This window comes from Furipterus horrens, unplaced genomic scaffold, assembly GCF_987537825.1.
Source record: "Furipterus horrens unplaced genomic scaffold, mFurHor1.1.pri manual_scaffold_4, whole genome shotgun sequence".
Taxonomy (NCBI): domain Eukaryota; kingdom Metazoa; phylum Chordata; class Mammalia; order Chiroptera; family Furipteridae; genus Furipterus; species Furipterus horrens.
In genome coordinates this window covers 97302404-97330099 of record NW_028327174.1, presented here as the reverse complement: position 1 = coordinate 97330099, position 27696 = coordinate 97302404, and the positions used below count along the sequence as shown (strand labels likewise).

The 27696-nt window shown below is 40.6% G+C and overlaps 1 protein-coding gene and 2 pseudogenes across 1 annotated transcript in view; 2 read left to right on the top strand and 1 right to left on the bottom strand.

The window, feature by feature from the left end:
• KDM5A (lysine demethylase 5A) overlaps nucleotides 1-27696 on the bottom strand; it is a 133784-nt gene that overhangs the window by 31289 nt on the left and 74799 nt on the right. Inside the window, exons 15-20 of the mRNA XM_090273826.1 lie at nucleotides 12944-13125; nucleotides 12451-12575; nucleotides 11617-11767; nucleotides 9928-10042; nucleotides 3368-3723; nucleotides 998-1136 (exon numbers count right to left, since the gene is read on the bottom strand). Coding sequence (XP_090129952.1) covers nucleotides 998-1136; nucleotides 3368-3723; nucleotides 9928-10042; nucleotides 11617-11767; nucleotides 12451-12575; nucleotides 12944-13125 — 1068 coding nt within the window. The remainder of the gene's footprint in view (nucleotides 1-997; nucleotides 1137-3367; nucleotides 3724-9927; nucleotides 10043-11616; nucleotides 11768-12450; nucleotides 12576-12943; nucleotides 13126-27696) is intronic.
• On the top strand, nucleotides 4661-6481 carry LOC150012499 (Y-box-binding protein 1 pseudogene; annotated as a pseudogene).
• LOC150012498 (aldo-keto reductase family 1 member B1 pseudogene) lies at nucleotides 8385-8876 on the top strand (annotated as a pseudogene).

The following is a 27696-nucleotide window of genomic DNA, read 5'->3' as shown; positions in this document are numbered from 1 at the left end:
AACTATATTAAAGGATTGCAGCACTAGGAAGGTTGAGAACCACTGACTTAGAGCCTGCAAGTCAGTCCAGCTGAAGGGAAGAGCTTGGTGGAGGAAAAATCCTTCAAAATCAGAGGAAACACAGGACAGCTATCTATATTTGCCAACTAAGTCCTTCAATCATAAATAAACAGCCAATGCTCTGGCTGGTGTGGTTCAGTGGACTGAGTGCCAGCCTGCGAACCAAAGGGTTGCCAGTTCAATTCCCAGCCGGGGCACATGCTTGGGTTGCAGGCCAGGGCCCCAGTTGGGGGTGTGTGAGAGGCAACCACATACTGATGTTTCTCTCCCTCTCTTTCTCCCTCCCTCCCCTTCTCTCTAAAAATAAATAAATAAAATCTTAAAAAAAAAAAAAATTTAACCAAACAACTAAGGATTATCAAGACATTCGAGGACAACCAATTGCCTGAAATAGGTCAAAGATAAAACAGAGGAGCTGTCCTGATTTAAAAAAAAGATAAATTTATCAATTAAAAAACAGCATAGAAAGAGAGGCAACTAAGCAGGTCCCAGAAAAAAAGTCAACTGAAAAAAAAGTAAAAAGGAAGTCATTAGTACTTGACTTGTAGAGTATGTTTTCTTGGTGCAGCAGTTCAGCAGAAGATAAGTGAGTTTCTTTCTTTTTTTTTTGAGTATAGCTCTATAGTAAAGAGCATTTATAGCCTGACTACTGTAAATGCTGCTAATGGTTTTTATAATACAGAAGAAACATTATGTACTATTATCTGTATCTAGTACTGATTTCACTTTGTCATCTTTTACAGCAGGGAGTTGACAGAAACAGTAATGTTTAAATAGGTAATACTTATTTTGAATTATAAAATGAGATGGAAGAACAAGCGAATTTTAGTTACTGTAATTATTTTATTATGGTTATTCTATCTAAAAAATTAAAGGCTTCAATTCATCTGTGAAAGAGCATTATTTAAATGGTAAGAGATTTCAATAGGCTCCTTACCTGAATAGCTTCCACTTTAGCTGTCCATTCTCGAGCTTTTTGTAAGGCTTCTTTCAGGGACAGTACATTGGGTAGAAAGGCTGGAATGTTCTTAGCTTCGTTCACAATGCTTTCTAAACTTGCCACGCTGTGTCTTGGTCTAAAAAAACACAAAAACAGGGCAGATATATGAGAAAAAGTCAAACTGCTAGAATGTGTAGGGAATTTCCATACACGTTTCTTTTAATTCTTACCATAATCCTATAAGGGAGGCAAAACAGCTATTGTCTTTATTTCCATTTTATAGGTAACTTTAACTTTAAAAGATCAATTACTTTCCCCAAAGTCACTTAATGTAGTAAATGGCACACCTGAAATACTGATGTCTCAGATCCATGCTCTTTTCACTACACTAAATTACCATACTTGAGTTCACCACAATACCTGAAATTGTCAGAGAAGCATATTAGATAGCAGTGTAGAAAACAGTAGTCTAGAAATCCATTAATGTTGACCATGTACATTTAATTAAACTACAGTTATTAAGACTAATGGGTCCAATTTCGGATATGGGAATTTGAGGGACATGCAAAGAAATCATCTAATAGATAGATGGTATCAATGAAAAAAAAACTGTTATAGACAAGAATTTGGAATTAATCAGTATAAAGATGGTAAATGGAGCTAAGAAGTTAGATGAAATTTCCAGGGGGATGTACAAAGTGAGAAACGAAGCAGCCAAGGCCAGCATATAGAAGAAAGCCATTATTTAAGAGGCAGAGAGTAAGCCCAAAGGCAAAGGAGGATATGAAGGGGAGGAAAAAAAAAAAGGTCAGTAATTAACCACTACTAAGAGAGGAAGAATATTAAAAATGTGTTTCAGAAAGGTAACTTTGACAGGTATTAGAAAAGGGAAGACTCTACTTCCCACCATTTCCACCAACTCCATCGATCCCTACTTCTTTACCGATTTTATTTTCTTCATGACACTAAAATTCATTCATCCTTTCACTATTCAACTGTCTCTCCCCTCTAGAATGTTGGCTCTACTTTAGAGCAGGGACTTTGTGCCTTTTTCCCCTATTGTTTCCAAAGCACTTAACATTAGTGACTGGCATATAGTAGGTACGTACTCTGTAAACACAACGAATTGTGAAGATCCAAGGAAAATATAAGAGTAGATATAACTAGGTCAGTGACAATGAAGTTGAAGAAGAAAGATATGAAAGACATTTTAGAGGGAAAGAAAGTTTTCAAACATTACTACCAACAAATTTCATTCATTAGACTATGAGCATTGTATCAGATATACCAAATCATAGTTTTACATTCCAAAATTATTTAGCTTTTTGCATTTAATATTGTCCCTCCTCCTGGAAGTCTCATGAATCTGAAGGCACAGAGTAATATGAATGTTTTGTGTAAAAAAAGCTATAAATAAAATATAGTTTGTATGCTCCACAGCATCTAGAGAACAAAATATCCACTACACATGGAGCCTTTTTTGGCTGAGCAGAACTATGCAAATTAAATCATCTAAGACTTCGATCAAATCCATTAAAAATAAGTGGCTGGCAAAGTAATTAAGTACATGGAGACTTTGGAATGTAGTGGCAAAGGCTTTAAATTTGAACTGTGTTATTAATAACTACATGATATCTCTAAGCATCCCAGTTTCCTCATCCTCACAATGGAAATTATATAAATATTAATCTTAGCTGCTGAAAACTTTCATTAAGAACATTACAGTCAAATTAATTGATAGTCAAATATGCTATACTTAAATCTCACAGGTCCAATAGCATGTTAATGCTAATGCAACTGCTTAACATTCTTATGCCTGATTCTTATCTCTCACTACTTTCCTGCATAAATGCTACACTCCAAAAAAACCCATTTAACTTTTGTCACATGAACATTCCCTCTGTACCTTAAACTTAGCTTATGACATTTTTCTTGCCTCCCCTTCCACTTCAATCCTACTCATTTTTTAAGGCTCTAAGTTCTTACATTTCTCTCTAGATTCTCTTCTGACCATCCAAGCTAACAATGATCTCTTCTCTTCAGAATTCCTACAGCACTTTTCTGTACTCCTCAGTTAATAACATAACTGCAATGAGCTTTACAGTTCTTAGCTCCTAACTATAATATCAGTAATGGAAGGCTCTGAACAAAATACTACTTTGTATCACATAAATACTAACAAAGTACTTTGTACACAGTATTTAAAACTGTCCATACGTACATTCATTTGATAGCTTGGTGATTGGTTGGGGAAGGCATAAAATATTTAACTAAATATTTAATGAAATAGACCCTTATGTTCCTCCTCCCATTCTACTACCTTACTTAGTTATTAAAAAGGTAACAGTCACCAATATATGTGTTCACCTTGCCTGTAGGCAGACCTTAGCCTTTTCTTCCCATCGCTCAGACACTGTAAGTAGCTCCTGTAGTTCAGCCATTGCTTTCTCCACAGCATGATGGGGAGCCAACCCCACCCCAGAGTCTATCAATTTCTTCATGACATCCAAAGTGACTTGCTGTGGATCTGATAGTGTCAGTCTTACTTCATCCAACCATCGAGCCTGCTGTAGCTCTTGCTTCAGTCGGGCTAATTCAGGTAGCTCCACATAGAGACTAGCGCCCATATCTATCAACATCTGGAGTTTAGAAGAATCTGGGGTTTCATCCATCATGGCCTCTTGAGCACGTTCATGAAACTCTTCCACATCATCTAGCAGATTCTTAAAAGGTCAAAAGAATAAAAATTAAAAAATTAAATTAAAATATAAAAAATGAGTATGTAATAAACATATTTGACAGGCAACAGAAAGACATAGTTTTTGAAAAATATATGTTTTTTGATTTTAGAGAAAGAGAGAGAAACATCAAAGTGAGAGAGAAACACTGACTAGTTGTCTCCTTTACGTGCCCCAACTGGGGAATGAAGCTGAAACCTAGGTATGTGCTCTGACCGGGAATCAAACCCCCAACCTTTTTGTGTACAGGACGACACTCCAACCAACTGAGCCACAGTGACCAGGGCAAACAGACACAGTTTTAATAGGCAAAATATAAAATTCTAGACCATCTAATAATCTCACCATCAGAGCACCAAATAGATATGAGTGTTAAGGGCATAAATATGCTTCTCTATAATCACTTACATAGTCCTACTTTAAAAATATGATTCATTAAAAATATGTAGCCCTGGCTGCTATGGCTCAGTGGATTGAGCATCGGCCTGAGAGCCAAGTGTTACTGGTTCGATTCCCAGTCAGGGCACATGACTAGGTTACACATCAGGTCCCTAGTTGGGAGCATAAGTGAGAGGCAACCACACAGTGATGTTTCTCTCCCTCTCTTTCTCCTTTCCCCGCTCTCTAAAAATAAACAAACAAACAAACAAATTATTTAAAAAAAATATGTAATGACTTCTGACTCAGATGCAGGCACTGTTCTAGGCACATAGCATTAAACAAAACATAAAAGTCTTGTCTTCAAGAACATACATTTCAATATAAGCGGCCAGTCACTGAATACATGAATATAATGTCAGTTTTTTTAAGTGCGATGAAAATAAAATAGGGCAACACAATAGAGAATGAACAGAAGGATTGCATGTTACTTCTCTATGGTCACCTGAAAGACAGATGAACTGAAACAAAAATGAGAAGATAGATGTGGGAACCTTATGAAGAGCTGGGAAAAGAGCAGTACGTACAGGGCAAATGGGCAAATAATAATTGCAAAAGTTTTGAAACAGAAATGAGCCTGTTGTCTTACTCCAAAGTGGATGGTGGGAGCTAAGTGGATGAAGAATATAAGAGGGGACTCTAAAAAACAGAATTTATTTATAAAAAATTGTGTATTTATTCTTACATGTTTAAACTTCAGTCACCTTCAAATTATTCTTCATTTGATTCAATACACCTATTGAGACGTTTTTCCTACTGCTCAATAAGTTTTTGAATGCTTTGGTTGTCATCCCTTTTAGTGCTTCTGCAGTTTTTTGATTCACCTTTTCTGCAGTTTTTTGATTCACCTTTTCTACATTGGCAAAACATGTTCCTTTGAGGACTTTTTTCATCCAGGTAAACAAAAAAAACTCATCAGGGCAAGATAGGTGAATAGGGAGGGTGGGACTTAAGGATCATATCGTCTTTGGTTAAGAACTGCTGAACACTCAAGAGAGGTGTGGGCAGGTGCACTCGTAAATCACCCATCATGAAATGGGTAAATGCACTAAAAGTCTTCAAAAATTTTTCCCTGAAGCGGAACAGCAGTCTCTCACAACAATGCCAGCTGGTACACTGATATAGATGGTTTCCTAGAACAGTCATCTAGCAGGGAAAGCCTGTACTATAAGGGGCCAACCCTCCAGAAGATAATTCCGTTTTTAGGGAGGTTCCCCCTCATAAATGTAGTTCACAGTTCGATCAGTAGCGGGAGTGGAGAGCAGACCTTAGAGTGCCCTGAGCAGCCTCACCCGCTCCTGGCCTAGTTACCATTACACCCTGGGAGGAGCGGCAGCTGCCGTGGCCGGCCCCACTCACCATTACCATAACCACGAACAGCGAGGCCGAAACCCAGCAGCTGCCTGCCATGCCCACCCTCAGCACTGCTGACACCAAGCCAGGCACTAGGGGCAGCAGTGCCAGGAGCGGTGGCCCACGTGGCCTCACATCGGTAGTACCTGCTGGCAGGCACTACATCATTTCAACAGGTTTTGGGAACAGTAAAATGGTTCAACTGAAGAAATAGATATGGTTTCATCAATAGGAATTACACAAAGGAAGATGTCTTTGTACACCAGACTGCCATAAAGAGAATAACCCCAAGAAGTACCTTTGCAGTGTAGGAGAGAGAGAGAGACTGTGGAGTTTGATGTTGTTGAAGGAGAAAAGGGTGTGAAGACAGCAAATGTTACGGACCTTGGTGGAGTTCCAGCATAAGGCAGTAAACATGCAGCAGACCACGATAAGATGCTATCCACATTGTAGGGGTGCTCCATGCAATTACCAGCAGAATTACCAGAACAGTGAGAGTGAGGATAAGAATGAGGGATGGGAGAGTGCTCTGAAGGCCAGGCCCAACAGCGCTGGCCCTACCACAGGCAACAGTTCCCACCTTACCGCGGAGACCCTATGGGCAATGACCATTGTGTTCCAACCCTCCCGTGCAGGGAGAAGTGATGGAGGGTGCAGGAGAACAAGGTATACCAGTGAGACAGAATACGTGTCAGGGCTATAGACAACAATTTCACAGGGGCCCTCCTTGCCAAAGACAGCCTAGAGATAATAGCAATGAAGAGGACATGGAAAATCAAGGAGTTGAGACCCAAGGTCAGCTGCCACCTCAACACTGGTACTACTGCTACTTCAATTACTGACGCAGGTGCCCAGAAAACCCTAAATCACAAGGTGGCCAAGAGACAAAGGCAGTTAGTCTACCAGCTGAAATTCATCTGCTCCTGAGACTGAGCAGGGCAGGGCTGAGTAAATGCCAGTTTACCATCTTTGCCATCAACCTATTTAGTCATCCAACAAGAAGAAATGAATACAAAATGCCAGCAATAAGAAATGAACAAAAGATTGTGCTTGCTTTTGCCCATTGACCAGATAACTAGAGCTATCTGCATTAACTATGCAGCATGGGGTTTTTATTATTTTTATCTAAAGACACCTCTTTTTGGTAATGACAAACATTTTGTGTATTTCTTTTAAATAAGCCTGGTTTTTCTCAATATACCTTTAAAGGTTTTTAAATTGTTTTATATCTGGTAAAGTTGAGATTTTTAACCCTCTGAGTGCCAATGTCACTGTGAGCGACGCTGATAAATTTCCCCCGAAGTGCCAGCATCGCTCCCAGTGACTCTTTTTTCGATGGCCATAAATGTAAATAACAATGACATAATTTGTATTTTATGTTTTGTTCTCTTTTTTTGTACCTCAGGTTATATATTGATATTGTTTCTCATGTTGATCCAAATTTTGAATTAGGCATGGCACTCAAAGGGTTAAGACCTCATTTTTTTTTTTAAAAATAATTTATTTATTTGTTTACATATTTTTATTTTTAGAGAGAGGAAAAAGGACAAAGAGAGAGAGAGAAACATCACTGTGTGGTTGCCTCTCACTCGCACCCCCAACTAGGGACCTTATGTGCAACCTAGTCATGTGCCCTGACTGGGAATCGAACCAGCGACACTTGGTTCGCAGGCGAACGCTCAATCCACTGAGCCACAGCAGCCAGGGCCAAGACCTAATTTTTAATTTATAATAATAAAAGTTTACAACTGGGTTTTTTCAAAAGTCAACAAACTGCAAGCACCTGTTAATAAAGGTCTTAAGTTAAAAAATTAAAATAAAATAAAATAAACATAGTTGAAGAATAAGCAGAAGTCAGATGACATAGTGCCTGGTAGATTAGGACATCATTCCAATAGCTCTGGGGAACTACTAGAGAATTTTAACCACAGGGAAGTGATATGATTTGTTTTATATTTTATATGATCATTCTTGCTACTAAATGAAAAATAAACTGCCAGGGACAAGAGTAGAAGGGAGACCAGTTAAGAGGCTATTGCAGTAATCTAAAAGACAGATTCTAGTGGTTGAAGAGCATGGTTTAAGCAATGGAGTTGATGACAAATGGTTTACTTTGGCATACACTTTGGAGATAACAGCATTTGTTTAGAGACTGGATGTGGAGTATTAGAGAAATAAAGGAATCAGGATTTTGATTCATTAGAAGGCTTTTAAGATGCCTTTTAGTCTGTAGAAAATAAGAATGGCAGTTAGACCTGGAGACTGGAACTTAATAGGATATAGGTAATATTTAATGTCACTAGACAAATAAGAAAATATCAAGACCAAGAGTAAAAAAAAAAGGGCTGAGTCCCCTAATATACCCCACAATTAGAAGTCAAACCAAGGTCATGGTCCTTGGGGCTGGGTCTGTGGAGCACAGCAGTCATGGCCAGCCATGCGCTCCAATGGCACCAAGATGTCCATCATAGGCCTGGGCACCTGGAAGTCCCCTCTGAGCCAAGTGACAGAGGCTATGAAGGTGGCAATTGACCTTGGGTACCACCACACTGACTATGCCCGAGTGTACCAGAACGAGAATATGGTGGGGATGGCCACCCAGGAGAAGCTCAAGAAGCAGGTGGTGAAGCAAAAGGACCTCTTCATTATTAGCAAGCTGTGGTCCCCATGTACCATGAGAAAAACCTGGTCAAAGAAGCCTGCCAAAAGATGCTCAGAGACCTGAAGCTGAACTATCTGAACCTCGACCTTATTCACTGGCCAATCAGTATCAAGCCCAGGAACAAATTTGTCCCATTGGGTCGGAAAGACAACATGATTCCCTCAACACCAATTTTTGGGGTATATAGGAGGCCATGGAAGAGCTGGTAGATAAAGTGCTGATGAAAGCTATTGAAATCTCCAACTCCAACCATCTCCAAATCAATTAAACAAACATGACTTAAAACAAGCCAGATCAAAGGCCAACAGGACCTCACTCAGACATTAATCCAGTATTGCCACTCCAAAGGCATTGTGGTTAACTGCCTACAGTCCCCTCAGCATTCCAGAAAGGCCATGGGTTAAGCTTGAGGACCCTTCTCTACTGGAGGGTTCCAGAATAGAAGCTATAGCTAACAAGTACAATAAAACCACAGCCCAGGTTCTGATCCAGTTCCCCATGCAGAGGAATTTGGTCATGATCCCCAAGTCTATGACCCTGAAGACATCCCTGAGAACTTTCAGGTCTTTGACTTTGAAATGAGCAGTAAGGATATAACCACTTTACTAAGCTACAACAGAAACTAAAGGGTGCCTTGGTGAGCTCTGTCTCCCATAGGAATTATCCCTTCAACAAAGAGTTTTGAAGGGGTGGGTGCCTGCTCTTTCCCAAGTGACCTACTACTATCCTTCTTGCTTCATCTTCCTGTATGTAGTAGCAGGACAGCCACCTGTGGAAGTATCAAAAAGGATGTGGCCAGCCTGGCATTGAGTTCGAAGAGCAGTCTGAGCAGATTAGAGGTCTCTTTCAGTTTTCTTTGCCTTTGTTGTCCAGTGGGGAAAGGACAACTTCAATACCCTTTTCCGATTAAGTTGAATATACAGTACAAAGTGAAAAACAGTGCCACTAATAATTGGATTCTGGCTGTCTGGAACTATCCTTTGAGCCAGATTTCTCCTTTCCTCAAATAAAAACTACTTGGGGAAAAAAAAAGAAGGAAGTCAAGCCAAGGGAGAAAACAATCACCAAAGACTAAAGAAAAGGAATTGTGAATGAGCTAAGAAAACCAGAAACTAGAGTGTCACAGATGTTTACAGAAGAAAATCTCTCAGGAGGGAAAGTATATTCCACTATGAAAATGCTCTTATGATCTGGAGTAGACAAAACCATGATACAAGATTTCACAAGTTGAAAACTTTGACAAAAACCATTTTACATATCCTACCCACAGCCAAATCACAAAAACACACCACAAACTATCAAAAGATTACTAATTGGGCAGATTAATATATTTGATATATATACTATTTGATATATTTGATTATATATATTAATTAAACCATCAGGGCCCTAGTAATGTCAGAGCTCTGCATTTTTTAAAAGCTCATGAACTAATGACTCATTGATACATTCAAATTCTTTTAACTACCTTCTTCCATTTCAATTATGTCTAAGTTAAATGGGGCTTCTGACCCAAAATAAATATAGAAAAAAATTCCAGATTTTTAAAGGGGGAATTACAGGTTAAGAATGAAACACAGATTCTTACTGCCTACTAAAAACATTAAACAATGGCACTTATGTGAGAAAAGACACAAGCAGAATAAAAAACTAGTCTAGACATACCATTCTCTTCACCCGAAATTGTAGCCTGTACCAGAAAGGATATTACCCAATTAAAGAATGTAATACTCCACCTTTACTTGTCGAGCTTGGCTGATGACACATGGAAGACTAAACAGTTGCTGGACAAAGGCCTTTAATTCCTCCACTGTTAGTTTGGTCCGAGTCCTCCCACAATCGGGGCTCTGCCTGATTTAAAATAATATTGAGACATAAGCAAGAAAAATTCACGGTCATTCAGATATCAAAGGGGCTTCTAATCTCTTTATAATTCTCACACAAGCAATTCCAGAACACTAGTTTTTGACCAACTCCACTTAAAATGGTGATCACTTCCAAATTAGGTTTTTAGCTCTGTAGTTAATGGCTCAAAGATCCAACTCCCCAAGTTATAGTTTCTCCAATCTTACAAGTATTAAATATTTTAAATAGTCAATAAATTCCTCATAGTAACATATTAACTTCACTAATAAAACAGAATCCTCGCCGTGGCTGGTGTGGCTCAGTGGATTGAGCGCCGGCCTGTGAACCAAAGGGTCACCAGCTTGATTCCCAGTCAGGGCACATGCCTGGGTTGCAGGCCAGGTCCCCAGCTGGGGGCGTGGGAGAGGCAACCACACATTGATGTTTCTCTCCCTCTCTTTCTCTCCTCCTTCCCCTCTATCTAAAAGTAAATAAATAAAATCTTTAAAATACAAAGCAAAACAAACCAAAAAACCACCAGAATCTTCTGCCTCATGAACTTAAGATGAAGAACAAGGGCATTTAACCTGGCTTACAAATCAATAAACTCTGAAACAGATTCGAAATTTTGTTTGTATGTATTTTTCTTTAAAAAAGGGTCCCTAAGTTTACACCAGACTTTCTAAAGGGATTAGTAACCCAATGACAGGTGAAGATTTGCTGACCAATGACTCTAGGGAATATTTTCTGATAAAATGGCAGATTAAAAATGCACAATAAAGACCCAATGTGAACTGCCATAAAAAAAGCCATTCGGCTACAAGGAATGTGCTGGAATAAATATGACACAGCACTGCAGAAAATGTTAACACATATGAATTACATTAAAACAAGGATGCATTCTTCTGTGCTCCTTAACAGCTTCCCCTGCATTCATCAAGGTTACTCTTTGCTGCTACCGTCCTTAATCCTATAGTATTATGTATTTATTTACAAATATTTATTGCACGCCTATTATGCATCAAAACATAAGACATACAGCAGTGAAAAAAAAACTCTGGCATTCTAGTCTAGTATACATCCCAGTAGGATAGGGAAAGAAAGAAGATAGACAATAAAATAAGAAAATTAGTACGTCAGGAGCTGACAGGGCTAAGAGAAGAAAAAAATAAAGGGTTGTCAGAGATGGCCTCTACAAGAATGTGACATCTGCATAAGATTTGAGAGAAGAGAGAGGGCAAAACACTTGGATATCAAGGGAAGAGAACTCTAAGCAGAATGAATAGCACTGTGAAGGCCCAAAGCAGGAACCCTTGTGGTGTGTATGAACAATAAGGAAGAGGGTTCCAGAGTGAAGTAACAAAGAAAGGAAGTAATAAATGGTGATGGAAAAAAATTAAAAATAAAAAACTATAAAAAAGAAAGTAGGAGGAGACAAGATTAGGGCAATATTGGAGGAAGGAGGGACATGGATACAGAAGTCAAAGATGATATACGGCCTCAAATGCAAGTTAAAATTTTGGCTTTTACTCTGAGGAAAAAAGGAAACCATTAAAGAATTCAACGCTTCTTAGTCTTACCTGTGTTTCTGCTTTTTGCTCAGAAGCAGTTGAGCCACAGAAGCACAGGTCTCAGCTTCTTTTACAGCATCCCTGAGTTTTCTAAAGAGATCGTTCTCTGGGTATTTCCTATCCTCAGCATCTTCCAGCATTACTCGTAATTCAATCAAATCTGTAAAAATAAATAAAAAGTGCCCTGACTGGTGTGTCATCCCACAAACTGAAAAGTCACCTGACAATTACCATGCAGGGGCACATGCCTGGGTTGTGGGCGAGGTCCCCAGTTGGGGGCCTAGGAGAGGCAACCAATCAATCCTTCTCTCTCACATAGATGTTTCTCTCTCTCTTTCTCCCTCCCTTACTATCTCTCTCAAATATATATGAATAAAATCTTAGTAAGTAGCCATATACCATGACCACGGACATAAAAAGTCACTGAAAAAAGTTCACTAATCTCTCTCAAGTCAGTCATCAACCTATTAGCAAAAACATACTGCAGCTGTGGAAAAAAAAAGAAGTCACCAATGCAATAAAAGCTTACTCCTAATTCTTATAGACAATGTCTCTCAGTTTAGGCAATTTTTTTTTTTAATAAGCCTTTAATGTTAGTCCATGGTTAACAACGGCTCCCCAAAATATCTATCTACTGCAAGTTAGTTATCCATACCATTTTATATCAACATTTTCACTTAAAAAGATTCTCAAATAGAGTAAGACTATAATCAACCAACCCATTAATCTCAAATGTCATATGAAGCCTGATATTTTTGCTTGATGGAGGTAAAACACATAAAACAAGGCCTCTTTCAAAGTCACAAAACTTCAGTGTATGCATACAAAAGGAGGAAACTTAACCTTTCTTGTGGTTGAAGTTGGCAGATAATGCTTCTGTAACACGACTGACCCAAGTGTCATAGGACTGTGCCCTGACTTTCACACCATATAGCAGAGAAGGGAGGTCCTCTAATGGGTAGCGATATCTAAGAACAATAACAAAAAAACAGATATAAAAACTTCAAAAACCAATAACTTGAAAGTAATCAAATTTTAAGTACAATCAGCTTAAGGAAAGTACAATGGCCAAAGGAATGAGGTCTTGGTACACATAAAGAGAAAATCAAAGAAGCCCGAATTTGCAACATAGGGAGAGATAAGGAACATGTGAAATCAACTGACAAAGATACTGATTTCAGTTGCTAAGTTTAAGGCCAACTTTATAAAACTGATCCGCAAGCAGGGAGGCATATTAGTTACCAGCCCAGACGCAGGGAAAGGAATTACAAAGAGCAATATTAACAATTGGTTTTAACAGAAGGTAATGGGAGGTCTACAAGAAACGTCTGGATACCTAAGGCATTTCTTCTGCATGGGGCAGGAGCACAGATCAGATGGATGGTAGAGACACACAAGTCGCTCAGGATTACAAGAGCACGTGAGAGCAGAGAGAAAACACGTGGTTCTGCATGCTGAACACTGTCGCTCATCATCAGGAACAAGTTCAAATACTTCTTCTTCTGACATCAGGACACCCTAAAATATAATTTATATCATTAGATCAAGTCTTTCTAGTCTTTCAAGCATCAAAGAACTCATTTATTAAATTCTTCTCTGTGGGTAAATCTCTGACTTCAGATATAAACATGGGAGGTACAATGGCTCTTCATCAAAATACTTTCTAAAAATAATCATTAGTATTTACTTTAAATGAGCAAGACGAAACATGGTATCTAAGAATGCACATTTGATTGATAAAACGATTTTTAAAATACAAGGAGGTTGGGGACTTCCAGCCAAGATGGAGGCGTAGACAGACACGCTGAGTCTCCCCCCACAATTAAGAAGGACTACAACTACCTCAAAACTAGAAACAACCAGAAGTTTCAGAAAATCAAACTACATGAAAGTCCAGCAAACAAAAATATAAAGAAGAAATACTCATCCAGACAGGTAGGAGGGGCGGAGCCTAGGCGGAGAGGATGCAGTGTGGTGGTGGCAGCAGCAGCAGGCTGGCAGAAAGCGCAGTCACACGTTTTAAAAAGTCGGGAGGCACGCCTGGGAAGTGTTCCCAGCTCCTCACCAGCCCTCGCAGATCACAGTCCCAGCACTGGGGAAAATCAAGACTCATTGCTTCTGACTGTGCAGAGCAGCGGGGGTTGAGGCGGAGGCAGAAACTGCCGGTCTCTCAGCAGAGTCCGCTTATTTAAAGTGCCCCCACAGTCCTAGAACATCCGCAGACCCCCCACTCTGGGAACAATAGCCAGGGCAGCAGCTAGAGGGGCACCAGTCCGGTGCGGAAGTGGGAGATGTGCCTGGAAAAGGGGCAAGTGCTGGGCAGGCAGTACTGTTCCCTCTCAGACCCTTCCCCCAAATACAGCATCACAACGTGGTGAAACAGGTCGCCCTGCACTGATGAATCCCTAAGGCTCCACCCCTTACAATGTAACAGGAGCCACAGCTCTACCTGGGACGCGGAGGCAAACAAACACAGGAGCCTGTCAGAATGAGGAGACAGAGAAGTATGGCCCAAAAGAGGGAATGGATCAAGGTTCCAGTGGGAGAACTAAGCGACGAGATGGCCAACCTAACAGATGAGGAGACAACCTAACAGACGCAGAATTCAAAACACTGGTGACAAAGATGCTCACAGGCTTGACAGATATGCTTGAGTATGGCAAACGCATAAAAGAAGAAGTGATGGCTATGCTAAGTGAAATGAAGAAAAATCCACACAAAACCAATGGTGAAAGGAAGGAAACTGGGGGTTCAAATCAATGATTTGGAACATAAGGAAGAAAAAAACAGTCAACCAGTGCAGAATGAGGAAGCAAGAATTGAAAAAAATGAGGAAAACTTCCCAAATTTTGCAAAGGAGATGGACATACAGGTCCGGGAAGCACAGAGGGTCGCAGGTGAGCTGGACCCAGAGGGGACGACACCAGGACGCATCATGATTGAGATGCCAAAGGTGAAAGATAAAGAGAGAGTCCTGGGGGCAGCAAGAGAGAGGTGGAGAGTTCCTCAGAGGACACTTTGCAGGCAGGAAGGGACTGGCAAGCACTATTCAATGTGATGAAAGGCAACCTGCAACCAGGATTACTCTATCCAGCAAGGCTATCATTAGAATGGAAGGGCAGATGAAGTGCTTTCCAGACAAGATAAAGCTAAAGGAGTTCATCATCACCAAGACATTATTATATGAAATGTCACAGGGACTTACTTAAGAAAAAGAAGATCAAAACTATGAACACTAAAATGACAACAAACACAACTATCAACAACTGAATCTAAAAAATAAAAACAAAATCCAACTAAGCAAACCAGAATAGGAATAGAATCATAGGTGTGGGGATCATATGGAGGGTTATCAGTTGGGAGGGGGTAGGGGAGAAATGGGGCAATGGTGCAGGGATTAAGAGGCATAATCAGTTGGTACAAAATAGATAGGAGGAAGTTAAGAATAATATAGGAAAGGGTGAAGCCAAAGAACTTCTATGCATGACCCATAGACATGAACTAAGGGGAGTGGGATTGCTGGAGGGAAGGTGGGTACTGGGCAGTGGGGAGCAAAGGGGAAAAAAATGGAACTACTGTACCAACATAATCAATAAAATATACTTTAAAAAAATACAAGGAGGTTATTACTACGAAGGTCAAAACAGTCAAGGAGGTTGTAATTGGGAGGGATTTTGGGGGTAACTGACAAAATTCTATTTCTCGACCAGAATTGTGATGATAACAAAGTTTTCCATACAATAATTCATAAAGCCAAATATTTGTTTTGTGTGGTTTTTATCTTCTCTTAAAAACAAGGAAACAATTGTCCCCTGGGACAATATGTCTTTGAACCAGATACATTAATAATCTATGATCTTAAAAGTGATATCTACAAACATAAGCAAGGATAAAGAAATATAAACTATGCAAACCATAATAAAATCTACTTAAGCAAGGTATGAAAAAATGTTAATCAATATGCCAGTTTAAGAAAATAAGAATAGTTGAAGTGACATTTTACAAAGATTTCATTTATTATACAAGAGCTCCCTTTATAGTTTCTACTTACTTGAGCAAAGTACTTATAAACCTAATTCCATAATGAGAGCAAATTTTTTTCACTTAAGGGGGGAACCTGATAATTTATTCACTGGCAGACACAATCCAGTTCTTTCAACATATATTTTGTTTTGATATTGATTTAATATCACCCTACTCTCTCATCTTTCCATTTTCTCATATTAGCATTTAATATTTTCATTAGAAGTTATGTTTATGCAAAAATGATTCCAAAATCCACTGCAGGTATTTCTTAGATTGTAAAAATTTACACAGCTAGGGAACATCTGGCAAAGAGAGGATGCCAATGCATCAACCTAAAAAATCTGACTCCTTCAAGAAATGTTATACTTTCTAAACTCCTAGAAGACCACTAGTATTAGAAGACGTACTAGAGAAAAAAAAAGAAAAAAAATTCTTCTGGGAGAAATGTTATGTATTATATGCCTCCTAACTTAAGAGATGAGCAAGGAAAACCAGCACATTAAAAAGACAAAAGTTTTACAGTAAAAAAAATCCATGAATTTTTTTCTTAATGCACCATTTCCCAAACTTTATCACAGAGCATTTTTCCTTATTCCTTTTAACATATTACATAGCTTAGGTTATTGAGAACACACTTTGGAAAAAACAAATTATCAGGAGCGCTAGAAGAGAAAAAAGAATGTCAGATACTAATTAGAAAGCCATTTAAAATTATCCAGGTGAGAAAATTAAGGACTAGAACAGAATGGTAGCAATAAAGAAAAAGAGGAGAAAGGGAACAGTGATGCGACAGTGCTCAAAAGGGGGGAAAATAAAAAAGGCTAAAACCAGGTCACAGGTGACTATGAAGGAGATGGATGAGTCAAGAACCACATTAAGTTTTTATATAATGAGCTCAGCACTTACTGAGATAGGCAATTAGAAAAGGAAAGTGGTTTGTAAAAGGGTTGAGGGAGAGAAAATGGTACCCTATTTTAGATGCAGAGATGACAATAATCTAAATAGAAAAGTATGGCCATCACATAGAGACATATAAATGGGTGACTGGACATAACATCTCTTTCAAAATGACAATTCCTGTGTTTGCATAAAATACAGGAAAACGCCAAGAAGTGAGAAATAAAATTAGAGATAATAGCTAAAAGAGTTAAAATCCTAAGAATGGCTAAGAATTCCTTGAAAAGGAAAACAAAATGTCAAAGGCTGATCCCCTACAAACACTGGCAGTTGAGGAAGATAAGGAAAATAATAACTAGAAGTGATTTTCAAGAGTTATCAGGAGGCTGAAGAAACAGTAGAACAAGAGTTAAGGAAACCAAAGAGGCAACATATAGTACAATAAAAAGGTCATGAGAATAAAAGACAAACAACTAAATTTAGCAACAAAGTTCTCACTAGTAAACCTAGAGTTTTTCAGAGTGACAGTAATGATATAGAGATAAAGAGGAAACAGGGCACTGTCAGCAGAAAACCTACTCAAGAAGTGTTTTTAAAAGAGAGAGATAAAATGAAATTTTTTCACAAGATGGGAAAGACTAGTGCATAATGCAGAGAAAAGGCAGAGATAAGTATCTGAAAACAAGGGCACATGAAGGTAAGTTTAAAGAGTAAGAGTCTAGAGAAACTTGATCATAGTATCATAAAAAAGATGAACAAGATATGTGACATTCAAATTATAAAAAAATAATGTCCCATTAATGATGCAAGTTAACTCTGAAATATGAGACTATACCACAGAAACTTACCAATGTTACTTAAATTAAGGAAAGACAACAGGCAATGGGAAAAAGAAATCCACCTTAAACAAACATATATAAAGTGAATAAACTAAGTTTCAACTTTAGGAAACTTAGAAAAAGGAGAGCAAATTAAATCCAAAGTAAGAAGAAGAAAAATAATAATTAGAACAGCAAAAATCTATGAAACTGCAAACAGGAACTCAACAGAGAAAACTCAATGAAACCAAAAGCTAGTTATCTGAAAAATTCGATAAAATTGATAAGCCTGTAGCCAGGCTAACTAACAAAAACAGAAAGAGGACACAAATTACTAAGAACAGAAATGAAAACAGTGACATCACCACAAATATTATGGACATTAAAAGGATAATAGCCCTAGCTGTTACGGCTCCGTGGATTGAGTGCCAGCCTTCAAACCAGAGGGTCACCAATTTGATTCCCACTCAGGGCACATGCCTGGGTTGGGGGCCAGGTCCTCAGTTGGGGGCAAGTGAGAGGCAAGCATACATTGTTTCTCTCCCTCTCTTTCTCCCTTCCTTCTCTCTAAAAATAAATAAATAAAATCTTTTTTAAAAAGGATAATAAAGGAATACTATACACTCTATGACTACAAATTTTATAACCTAAATGAAATGCACCAATTCCTTGAAAGACAGTAGCTGTCAAAACTCACACAAGAAGAAACAAAGAGATCCAAGATGGTGGCAGAACAGGTGGAAGCTACATTCACCTCTTTCCAGGACCAAACTGGAATTACAACTAAAACACAGATCAATCTAAATAACCATTGAACAATATAACTGAAGTCTTACAACCAACAATTTACAGAGGTTAGTAGGAAGGGCAGAGACCTGAAAAGGACTGGCCCCACTCCCACAGGCAGTGGCTGAGATTCCAGAGGGTTAGCTCTGCTGCAAAGGGTCCCCCTGAGGAGCCTGTCTCAACAACCTAAAACCAGGCTCTTCCTCCCAGAGCACAAGAGCTGGGAAGAGATACCCACATAACATCTGGCTATGAAAATTGGCAGGGATTATGTCCACCAGGAAGAGACAGTCTGCTAGAGACTCAAGTCTTCTAGAGACACAAGGGACCTCTAAAGGGTTGCTGCACGAAATCTCATTCACAGCCATTCATCTTGGGCTCCAGTGGAGGAAAGATGGAAGGCAGACTGGAGTCATGTGAAGAGAGACTGGGGTTTGTGACTCTGGGGAGAGAGCTGAGAGGAGAGCTGCCGGGACCCCAGTGCTGAGTCACTCTCCCACATTGCCTATGCCACCTTTTTTGGGTAGAGAACTTCACCCACTTACAACATCAGCCTTGGAGAAAGCAATAGCCCCACACTCTGGACTGCCTCTCACCCCACCCTGCAGAGCTCACGTCCTGCTGAAAAGTGGGGAGGAGTGCAGAGGTATGAGCAGACTCAGGGGGTGTCAGTGATTAAGTGGTGCTGCTTTGGGGCAGGGGCCATTTCCCCCAACTTCCTTGTGAAACTGACTGGCGCCTTCCCCTCTAGCCTAGCCCCATCTTCTGGGCTCCAGGTGGTCCCGTGCTTTCTACTCCTAGTGGCCCCACCCTGCTGAGGCCTGGGCAGAATCCAGAACAGACTGAGTAGTATGGCTCCGGGCCAGGAGCCACTCCCTCCCTCTTTCCACAAGCCTAACCTGTGCTCCCCCTTCATGGGAGATCCGCTAGCCCTAGAACCCTGACTCCTGGAGGCTCACCTGCTTAGTTTGGGAGCCCAGCAGAAAGGACAGCCCATTTTTTCCTCACATGCTGGACCAGTACTGAATTCTCCCTTCACACGGCCATATCTTGGTCTGTTTGGCCCTGATAAACACTGCTGGCCTCATCCTAACGATTTCCTGAGACTCCAGCCCACCAAAACCAGTCTGCAGGCACCCAGCAGGTGGCAGCTAGATTTGGTATATACTGGGACTTTCACTGAGTGGCCTCAGACCCAGCACTGGCACCGAGTTTGAACCTGTATGAATCTAGTGAATACCACTAACTACTATGTGGCGACTTACTGAGAATCTTCCTCATTCAACTCAAGTACCACCAGACTGAATGACTGAGTCTAACAGGCAGCCAGCAGGCAGAGGCAGATCTCTGCCCCCAGACTCAGTGCTGGTAGAAGCAGGCCTTACAGTACAACTTGATTTTCCCATGCACAACCAAGTGTAGGAGAGGCAGCCCTGAACTGTGGATGGCTTTATAGCTCCAAACAGGTTGCCCAGGACCAGGCAGTGTCTGATACTGATTTGTACCAGAGACCTTCCCAAGAAGCCCCAGAACCAACACATGCAGTACCCACCTTCAGACAGCATCAGAGCAGGATCCAATTAATTTCACAAGCTGCATATCCAAAGGGAGATCTTGGCAGGCACCAGACCCTGCTGAGGTGAATTCTGCTTAGTATGGTCACCCCCTACAAGGCAGCTCGTACACCGTGATCAATATCGAACCTCAGAGTCAGCCAGATTGAGGGTCAAACCCACATATGAATGGGCCAAAAGCAATCAAGACGTAATTACCAAAACGGAAGATGTATAATATTGTCGACAATAAAATAAAAAGACTCAATTACAAAAGCAGGGACTCTCATAAGCCACAGAAGGGACATTCCTAGACCACCTAACTCAGGTTATCAAGGAGACTGCACTGTGAAATCCCACAGGACACCTACTACATACAGCCTCCCTACCAAGACTGGAAGACATGGCAGACCTACCTAATATAGTGGTACCTCGGTACTTGTCATTAATTTGTTCCGGAACTCATAACCAGTGCCAAAAACAAAGAGTATTAAGCAAGCAACGAGTGATGAAGCATTTTCTTTTGCTGGGTGCTGTCATGACTCATACAAGTTCTAGCAAGTGCGAAGAGTCCAGAACAAGCGCTGAATACTAAAACATATTTTTCTTGTAAAACGCAACGTATACAGGGTTTGATAAGTTCTGAAGCCTTTGAGTACTGAGGTATTACTATACATAGAACAAACACAAAGAGGCAGCCAAAATGGAGAGACAAAGAAACATGCCCAAATGAAAGAACAGGAGAAATCTCCAGAAAAAGAACTAAATGAAATGGAGACAGGCAATTTACTAGATATAGAAAATGGTTATAAGGATACTCAAGGAACTCAGTGAGAAATACAAGGAACTTAGTAATAAAATAAGTATATTAGCATAAAAAAGAGCTTAGAAACCATAAAAAATAACCAGTCATAAACAAAGAACACAATAGATGAAATGAAGAATAAACAACAGCTTGGATGAAGCAAAGTATCAAATCAAAGATCTGGAAGACAAGGTAGCAGAAAACACCCAATCAGAGCAAAAGTAAAAAATAAAAAGAATTTTAAAAAATGACAATAGTTTCATGGACCTTTGGGACAACATGAAATGTAACAACATCTGCATTACTGGGTTACCAGAAGGAGAATAAAGAGGAGAAGGGATCGAAAACCTATTTGAAGAAATAATTACTGAAAACTTCCTTAAACTGGTGAAGGAAAAGACACACAGGTCCAGAAGCACACAGATTCACAAACAAGATGGCCCACACCAAGACACAACATGATTAAAATGGCAAAGGTTAAAGAAAAAGAGATAATCTTAAATGGAGCAAGAGAAAGACAGTTACCTACAAGGGAGCTCCTGTAAGATTGTCAGCTGATTTTGCAACAGAAACTTTGCAGGCCAGAAAAGTTTGGCATGAATATTCAAAGTGATGAAAATCAAGGACCTATAAGCTAGACTACTTTATCCAGCAAGGCTGTCATTTAAAATTGAAGGAGAAATAAAGAGATTCCCAAAGAAGAAAAAGATAAAAGAGCTCATTCCCACCGAACCAGTATTACAAGAAATATTAAAGGGTAAACTAGAAGAAGGATCAAATGAAGAATAACAACAGGGCAACACAGTTATAGAGAATAAAACGGCAATAATGAATACCTATTAATAATCACTTTAAATGTAAACGGCTTAAATGCTTCAAATGAAAGACAAGATACCTGAATGGATTTTTTTTAAAGAAGATCCATATATATGCCCTCTACAAGAGTCCCACCTCAGAACAAAAGACACTCACAGACTAAAGAGATGGAAAAAGATTATTTCTTGCAAATAGAAATGAAAATAAAGCTGGGGAAGTAATACATCTGACAAAAAAAAAAAAAAAATGACTTTAAAACAAAGGCTATAATAAGAGACAACAAAGGACCCTACATAATGATTACAGGATCAATCCAACAAGAGGATAAAATTTGACATAAATGGACAGATCTTTCTGACAGAAAATCAACAAGGAAACAGCAGCTTAAAATGACTCCAGGTCAGATGAATTTAATTGGTATCTTCAGAGCATTTTCATGCCAAAGCAGCAAAACAAACATTCTTTTCAAGTGTACATAGAACATTTTTCTAGGATAAACCATATGTTAGAACACAAAACAAATGTCAATAAATTTAAGAAGACTGAAATCATATCAAGTATCTTCTATGGCCAAAATGGTATAAAACTAGAAATCAATCACAAGGAAAAAAACTGGAAAATACAGAGACACAGAGGCTAAATAACATGTTACTAAACAAAGAATGAGTTAAAAACAAGATCAAGAAAGAAATAAAAAGATATCTTGAAATAAAGGAAAATGTGAACATAATAACCCAAAACCTATGGGAAATTCATAGCATTACAGGCCTAACTCAAGACACCAAAAAAATCTCAAATAAACAATCTAACTTGACACTTAAAGGAACTAAAAAAAGAACAACAAACAAAGCCCAAAGTGATTAGAAGAAACAAATAATAAAGACCAGAGCAGAAATGAACGAAGTATAAAAAGCAATGTCTAAAATAAAAATACATAAAAACAAAGTCTAAAAGAATAAAACCAAAAGCTGTTTCTTTGAAAAGATAATATTGACAAACCTTTAACCAGACTCATCAAGAGAGAACCCAAACAAATAAAACCAGAAATGAAAGGGGAAAAGTAACAACTAATACCACAGAAATACAATGAATTGTAAGAAAATATTACGAACAACTAAGTGCCAACAAACTGGACAATCTGAACAAAATGAATAAATTTCTAGAAAGACAGACTCACCCAAAACTGAATCAGGAAGACAAGATCAGAACAGACCAATTATAATTAATAAAACTGAAGCAGTAATCAAAAACTCCCAACAAACAAAAGGCCTGGACTGAATGGCTTCACAGGTGAATTTTATGAAGCATTCAAAAAATACCTATTTATCTCAAACTATTCCAAAAAATTCAAGAGAAGGAAGGACTACCAAGCTCATTTTATGAGACCAACATTATCCTAATTCCAAAAGATAAAGACACTCCAAAAAAAAGAAAATTACAGGCCAATATCATTGATGAAATGGATGCAAAAATTCTCAATAAAATATTAGTAAACCGGACCCAGCAATACATTAAAAAGATCACAGACCACAATCAAGTGGAATTTATTCTAAGGTACAAGGTTGCTGCAATCTGCAACTCAATTAACATGATACACCATATTAGCAAAATAAAGGATAAAAACCACATGATCATATCAACAGATGCAGAAAAAGTATCTGATAAAATCCCACACCCTTTTAGGATAAAACACTCAGCAAAGAGAGAATAAAGAGAACATACCTCAACGCAACTGTTGTGTCAGGGTGATCATAGCCAGGATCCCCGCCTCCTTGGGCATGTATTTTCCCAGGTCACCCTTATCTAAGAGAGTGGCCTTGGTGTTCAAGTCCCACGCTCTCACAGCTCTGGTTCGCCCTGCCCATTTTTGTTTAATTTCATATATGGATGTGCTCCTGTTGTTTAGGCAGTACGGATGATTTGACTGCCATCTCACCCGCCACAAAGAGACAAAGGCAGATCCTCTGTTTTTGTCTCGCTCACCACTAGACTAGAATAAAAGGTGGATCCTTGGTTGCCGGCTTGCCAGCCACCGTAAAAATAAACTTGGAATGAATTCCCTCTCCAACACTCCACTGGCATCTTTCGCTCTCACTGAATCCAAAGTAAACCTGCCTGGAGCTGAGCTCCTGCAGTATACTTGGCGCAGTTGGCAGGATTCACCACAGACTGAAACTATGGAACAGAGGTGGGTTGACGCACCATGGATGTGTGGTTCTTGGTGGCGACGATGCTGGAAGCTCAGGTGCCCACACAAGATTGGGAGGGTGTAGAAGTGACCCCTAAAGCAATAGAGGCGTTCCTGCTGAGGATAGGGGGCTCTAAGAGAAGGAAAATGCTTGGGAGGGGGCTAGTGCTAAGGGCTGGCTATTTCTTACTGTTCTGCGTAAAGCAACCGAGGACCCACTTATATTGGAGACACAGGTCTGAGAGCTGAAAGAGGAACTGTGCCGGGAACTGGAGTTGAGAGCTGCCAGAGAAAGCATGGAAACTGCTGGAGGTGGAAGAGGCTTCCCTGCGGGCCCAAATTGGAACTGGTGGTTCCATGAAGGGAGATACAGGACTCCTCAGAGGATGAGGATGATAGGGAGGGCCAGAACCCCCGCCCCCTTTCAGGCACGACTGATGGTAACGCAAAGATTAAGACAAACCACCCCCGAGTGGCCGGAGGCCAAGCCCAGCCCTCCGCAAGTCACAGAGTACTCCACAATGTGTCCATACTAGCAAGCAGAGCTGGTGGATTTGGGGAGCTGATTCTGGCACAAGTCCTTAGTGGCTCAGTTGCTAAGATTATAGGATTTAGGTGTGGATGGTATTTTGCTTTCTGTGCCCCCGGCGCTTGAGACAGCAGTTCCAAAATCCACACCAGACACCTGGCAATCATTCCCTGTTAGATTGGACCATGGCAGCTGCTTGCGTTACGTGGCTGACCCCAGGAGATTTGCCATCTACAATCAGTAGGTAGCAGTCATATACTGAGTTACAGCAGATGTTGAGAGTTGAGAACTTATCATTATATTGATGATATCAAGCTGACTTCTGACTCATGGATTTAGAAACTGCTGAGCCTGCCTTGCTGAAGCATTTGCAGCAGCGAGGATGGGCAGTAAACATGAACAACATACAAGGACCTGGTTTATCTGTCAAGTTCTTGGGGGTTGTCTACTCAAGCAAGACAAAGGTAGTATCAGAGGCAATAACTGATAAAGTACAGGTGCTTCCAACCCCCATGACAGTCAGGCAGTTACAGGAATTCTGGGGTGTGTTGGCCTATTGGAGGGTATTTATTCCACATGTGGCACAAATTCTGAAACCTTTGCATGACGGCATGGAAAGGAGTCAGGTGGGACTGGGAACAGGAGCATGAGATGGCTTTTGCTGCAGCTAAATAGGCTGTAAAAACAGTACAGACCTTGAGTGTTTTGGATCCAACACGATCTTGTGAATGCATGTCCAGGTCACCCCCAAAGGGTATGATCAGGGTTTATGGCAACAGCAAGAACGAATCCAGCAACCCATCAGGTTTTGGTCATAACTTTGGAAGGGAGCAGAGGTTCGTTACTCTCTAACTGAAAAGCAGCTAGCTGCCACTTGTCATGCCTTGGTAGCTACAGAGCCTATTACGGGTATTGCCCCCATAAAGGTAACCATAACCTATCCAATAGTAGGCTAGGTGCATGACTGGACGTAAAAGCCCAAAATCAGGGCGGCACAGACACACACTAGCAAAATGAGGTGCATATTTGCAACACTGAAGCACCCTGTCCTCGAGCTCCCTAAGTGGGGAGCTGCAACAAGTCCTGGGACCTGCAGAATACCTTGGGACACAGGAAACCGAAGGACCAATGATTGAGCTGACTGCTCCTTGTAAGCCCCCATTAAGAAGGCTGATCTTCAATACCAAAGGATGCATGGTATACAGATGGGTCAAGTCAGGGGCAGCCCATCACATCAAAAGCCTTGGTCTTCCATCCTAAGACAGAAACCATATGGATGGAACATGGAACAGGACAGAGTAGTCAATGGGCAGTTATGAGCTGTGTGGATGCTCGCTACCAACAAACCTCCCCTCTTGTCATTTGCACCAACAGTTGGGCTATGTATTGTGGTTTGACTCTGGTTGCTCACATGGCCAAATCTGAATGGATAGTGGCTCACAGGCCCTTGTGGAGCCAAACCATGTGCCAAGACCTATGGACATTAGGGCAGCAGAAAGAGGTAACCCTGTTCCATGTTATTGGACATGCCCCACTGGCATCACCTGGAAATGATGAGGCAGATACTCTTGCCTGTGTATAGTGCCTAAAAGCTCCAGACTCAGATGTGGTCACCTGGCTCCATAGGTGACTCCTTCACTCAGGTGAGCGCACTATGTGGATGAGAGTGAAACAATGGGGATTGCCCCTGACCTTTGACACAGCGGTACAGGTATGCGAGAAGTGTGTGTGTGTGGTCTGGTCCAAGTGCCAACTACGGTGGGTTCCCCGAGAAGGCAGTCACATAGCCCAGGGTGCGCTGCCACTGATAAGATGGCAAGTGGATTACATTGGTCCCTTACCAATTTCAGGAGGTTTCCAATATGCTTTGACCTCTGTGGATACTGCAACAGGTTTGTTGGTGGCATTCCCCACCAGGCACACTGATTAGCAGATCACCAAGAAGCACTTAGAAAAACTGTTTGCCACCTATGGCCACTCACTCATTATACAGAGCAACCAAGGAACACTGTTTACTGGAAAGGGGTTACAGGCCTGGGTAAAGGATCTGGGCATCCAATGGAAGTTTCACAACCTGTATAATTCACAGGGGGGTTGGCATCATTGAAAGGTGTTAAAAAAGGGACTTATGGTGGAGACAGGCTCTATGAAGGGGTGGGCCTCATGGTTATAGACTGTGTTATGCATCTTCCATGAGCAGTCAAAGAAAGGAACATTCTCCCCTATTGACTCTTTGCTCCAGCTAGCCGAGGTCCCCGTACATACAACTGCAAGTATGCACCAAAGATATGTTGAAGCCTGGTTTTGGAAGACAGAGTAATATTCTCTTGCCCCTTGAATCAGAGTGATACAGTACAATGGACCTGGCCTTAGGAATTTCGCCCACAGCTCAACGATGGTTAGCGTTAGTGGCCCCATAGGGCTAAGGTATTCAAGTCAACTTGATATGTATACCTTGGGTAATAGCCACGTGACCTCCTCAGCTCATGATGGTATACCCAAAGGGTACAGAGGTCACGAGCAACTTGCAGGTGAGTCTTGTTCTTTCATTATGGCCAATGCCTGCCCCTCCAATAGCCTTACATATTGATCCAACAGTAACTTCCCTGAGAAGGATACTAAAGGTCTGGTATACAAAACCAGGGAGGGACCCTATACTTAATACTATGTTATCTCAAGATCCCTCTTTAGCATGCATCCTACCTAAAAGGCAAGACCTATCTTTGTTAGTACTACTAAAACATGTTTTTTTTATTGTCCTTAAGATTAGTCTATAGCAATGTATACATGGACTGGGCATACACCTTTGCTCATGTGGCAAATGCCTCAGCATGCTAGGTCGGCACAGAGAAGCCAAGCAGCACTGACCCTGGCTTCTCATGACCAATGACAACAACTTTGCATGGCAGTGGCTATGCCACTGGACTGATGCTGACCTGCTGGGGGCCTTGTGGGCCTCCCTAGTCTCAATTACAGCTCTATGAATTGTAGTTGGTATTTTCTTCTGTTGTTGCAGCTTATATTGCTGCTGTGGGATTTGGATGCAGTGCTCCAGTTTTCTCTCACAGGGCTCCCTGTGGAAGAACCCTGTTGCACAGATTGTGAGGTGAGAACCCTGGAGGGGTAGTATAGCATCACGGTGACCATAGCTAGGATCCCCGCCTCCTCAGGCAAGTATTTTCCCAGATCACCCTTACCTAAGAGAGTGACTTACTGCTCAAGTCCCACGCTAGCTCAGAGTGCCACTCTTATTTAATTTCATATATACATATATATGAGCCCATGTTGTTCAGGCTGTGCAGATGATTTGACTGCCATCTCACCTGCCACCACGTGACAAAGGCGGATCCTGTGTTCTTGTCTCACCCGCCGCCACAAGAATAGAATAAAGGTGGATCCTTGATTGCCATATCACTCACCACTGTGAAAATAAACTTGGTATGAATTCCCTCTCCAAAACTCCACTGTCATTTTTCAGTCTCCCTGAAGCCAAAGTAATCCTGCCTGTAGTTGAGCTCCTGTGGTACAGTAATAAAGGCCATATAATAATAAATCCACAGCCAAGATCATACTCAACAGGCAAAAACTAAAAGCATATCCCTTAAGATTGGGAACAAGACAAGGATACCCGCTTTTACCACTCTTATTCAATAAAGCACTGCAAGTCCTAG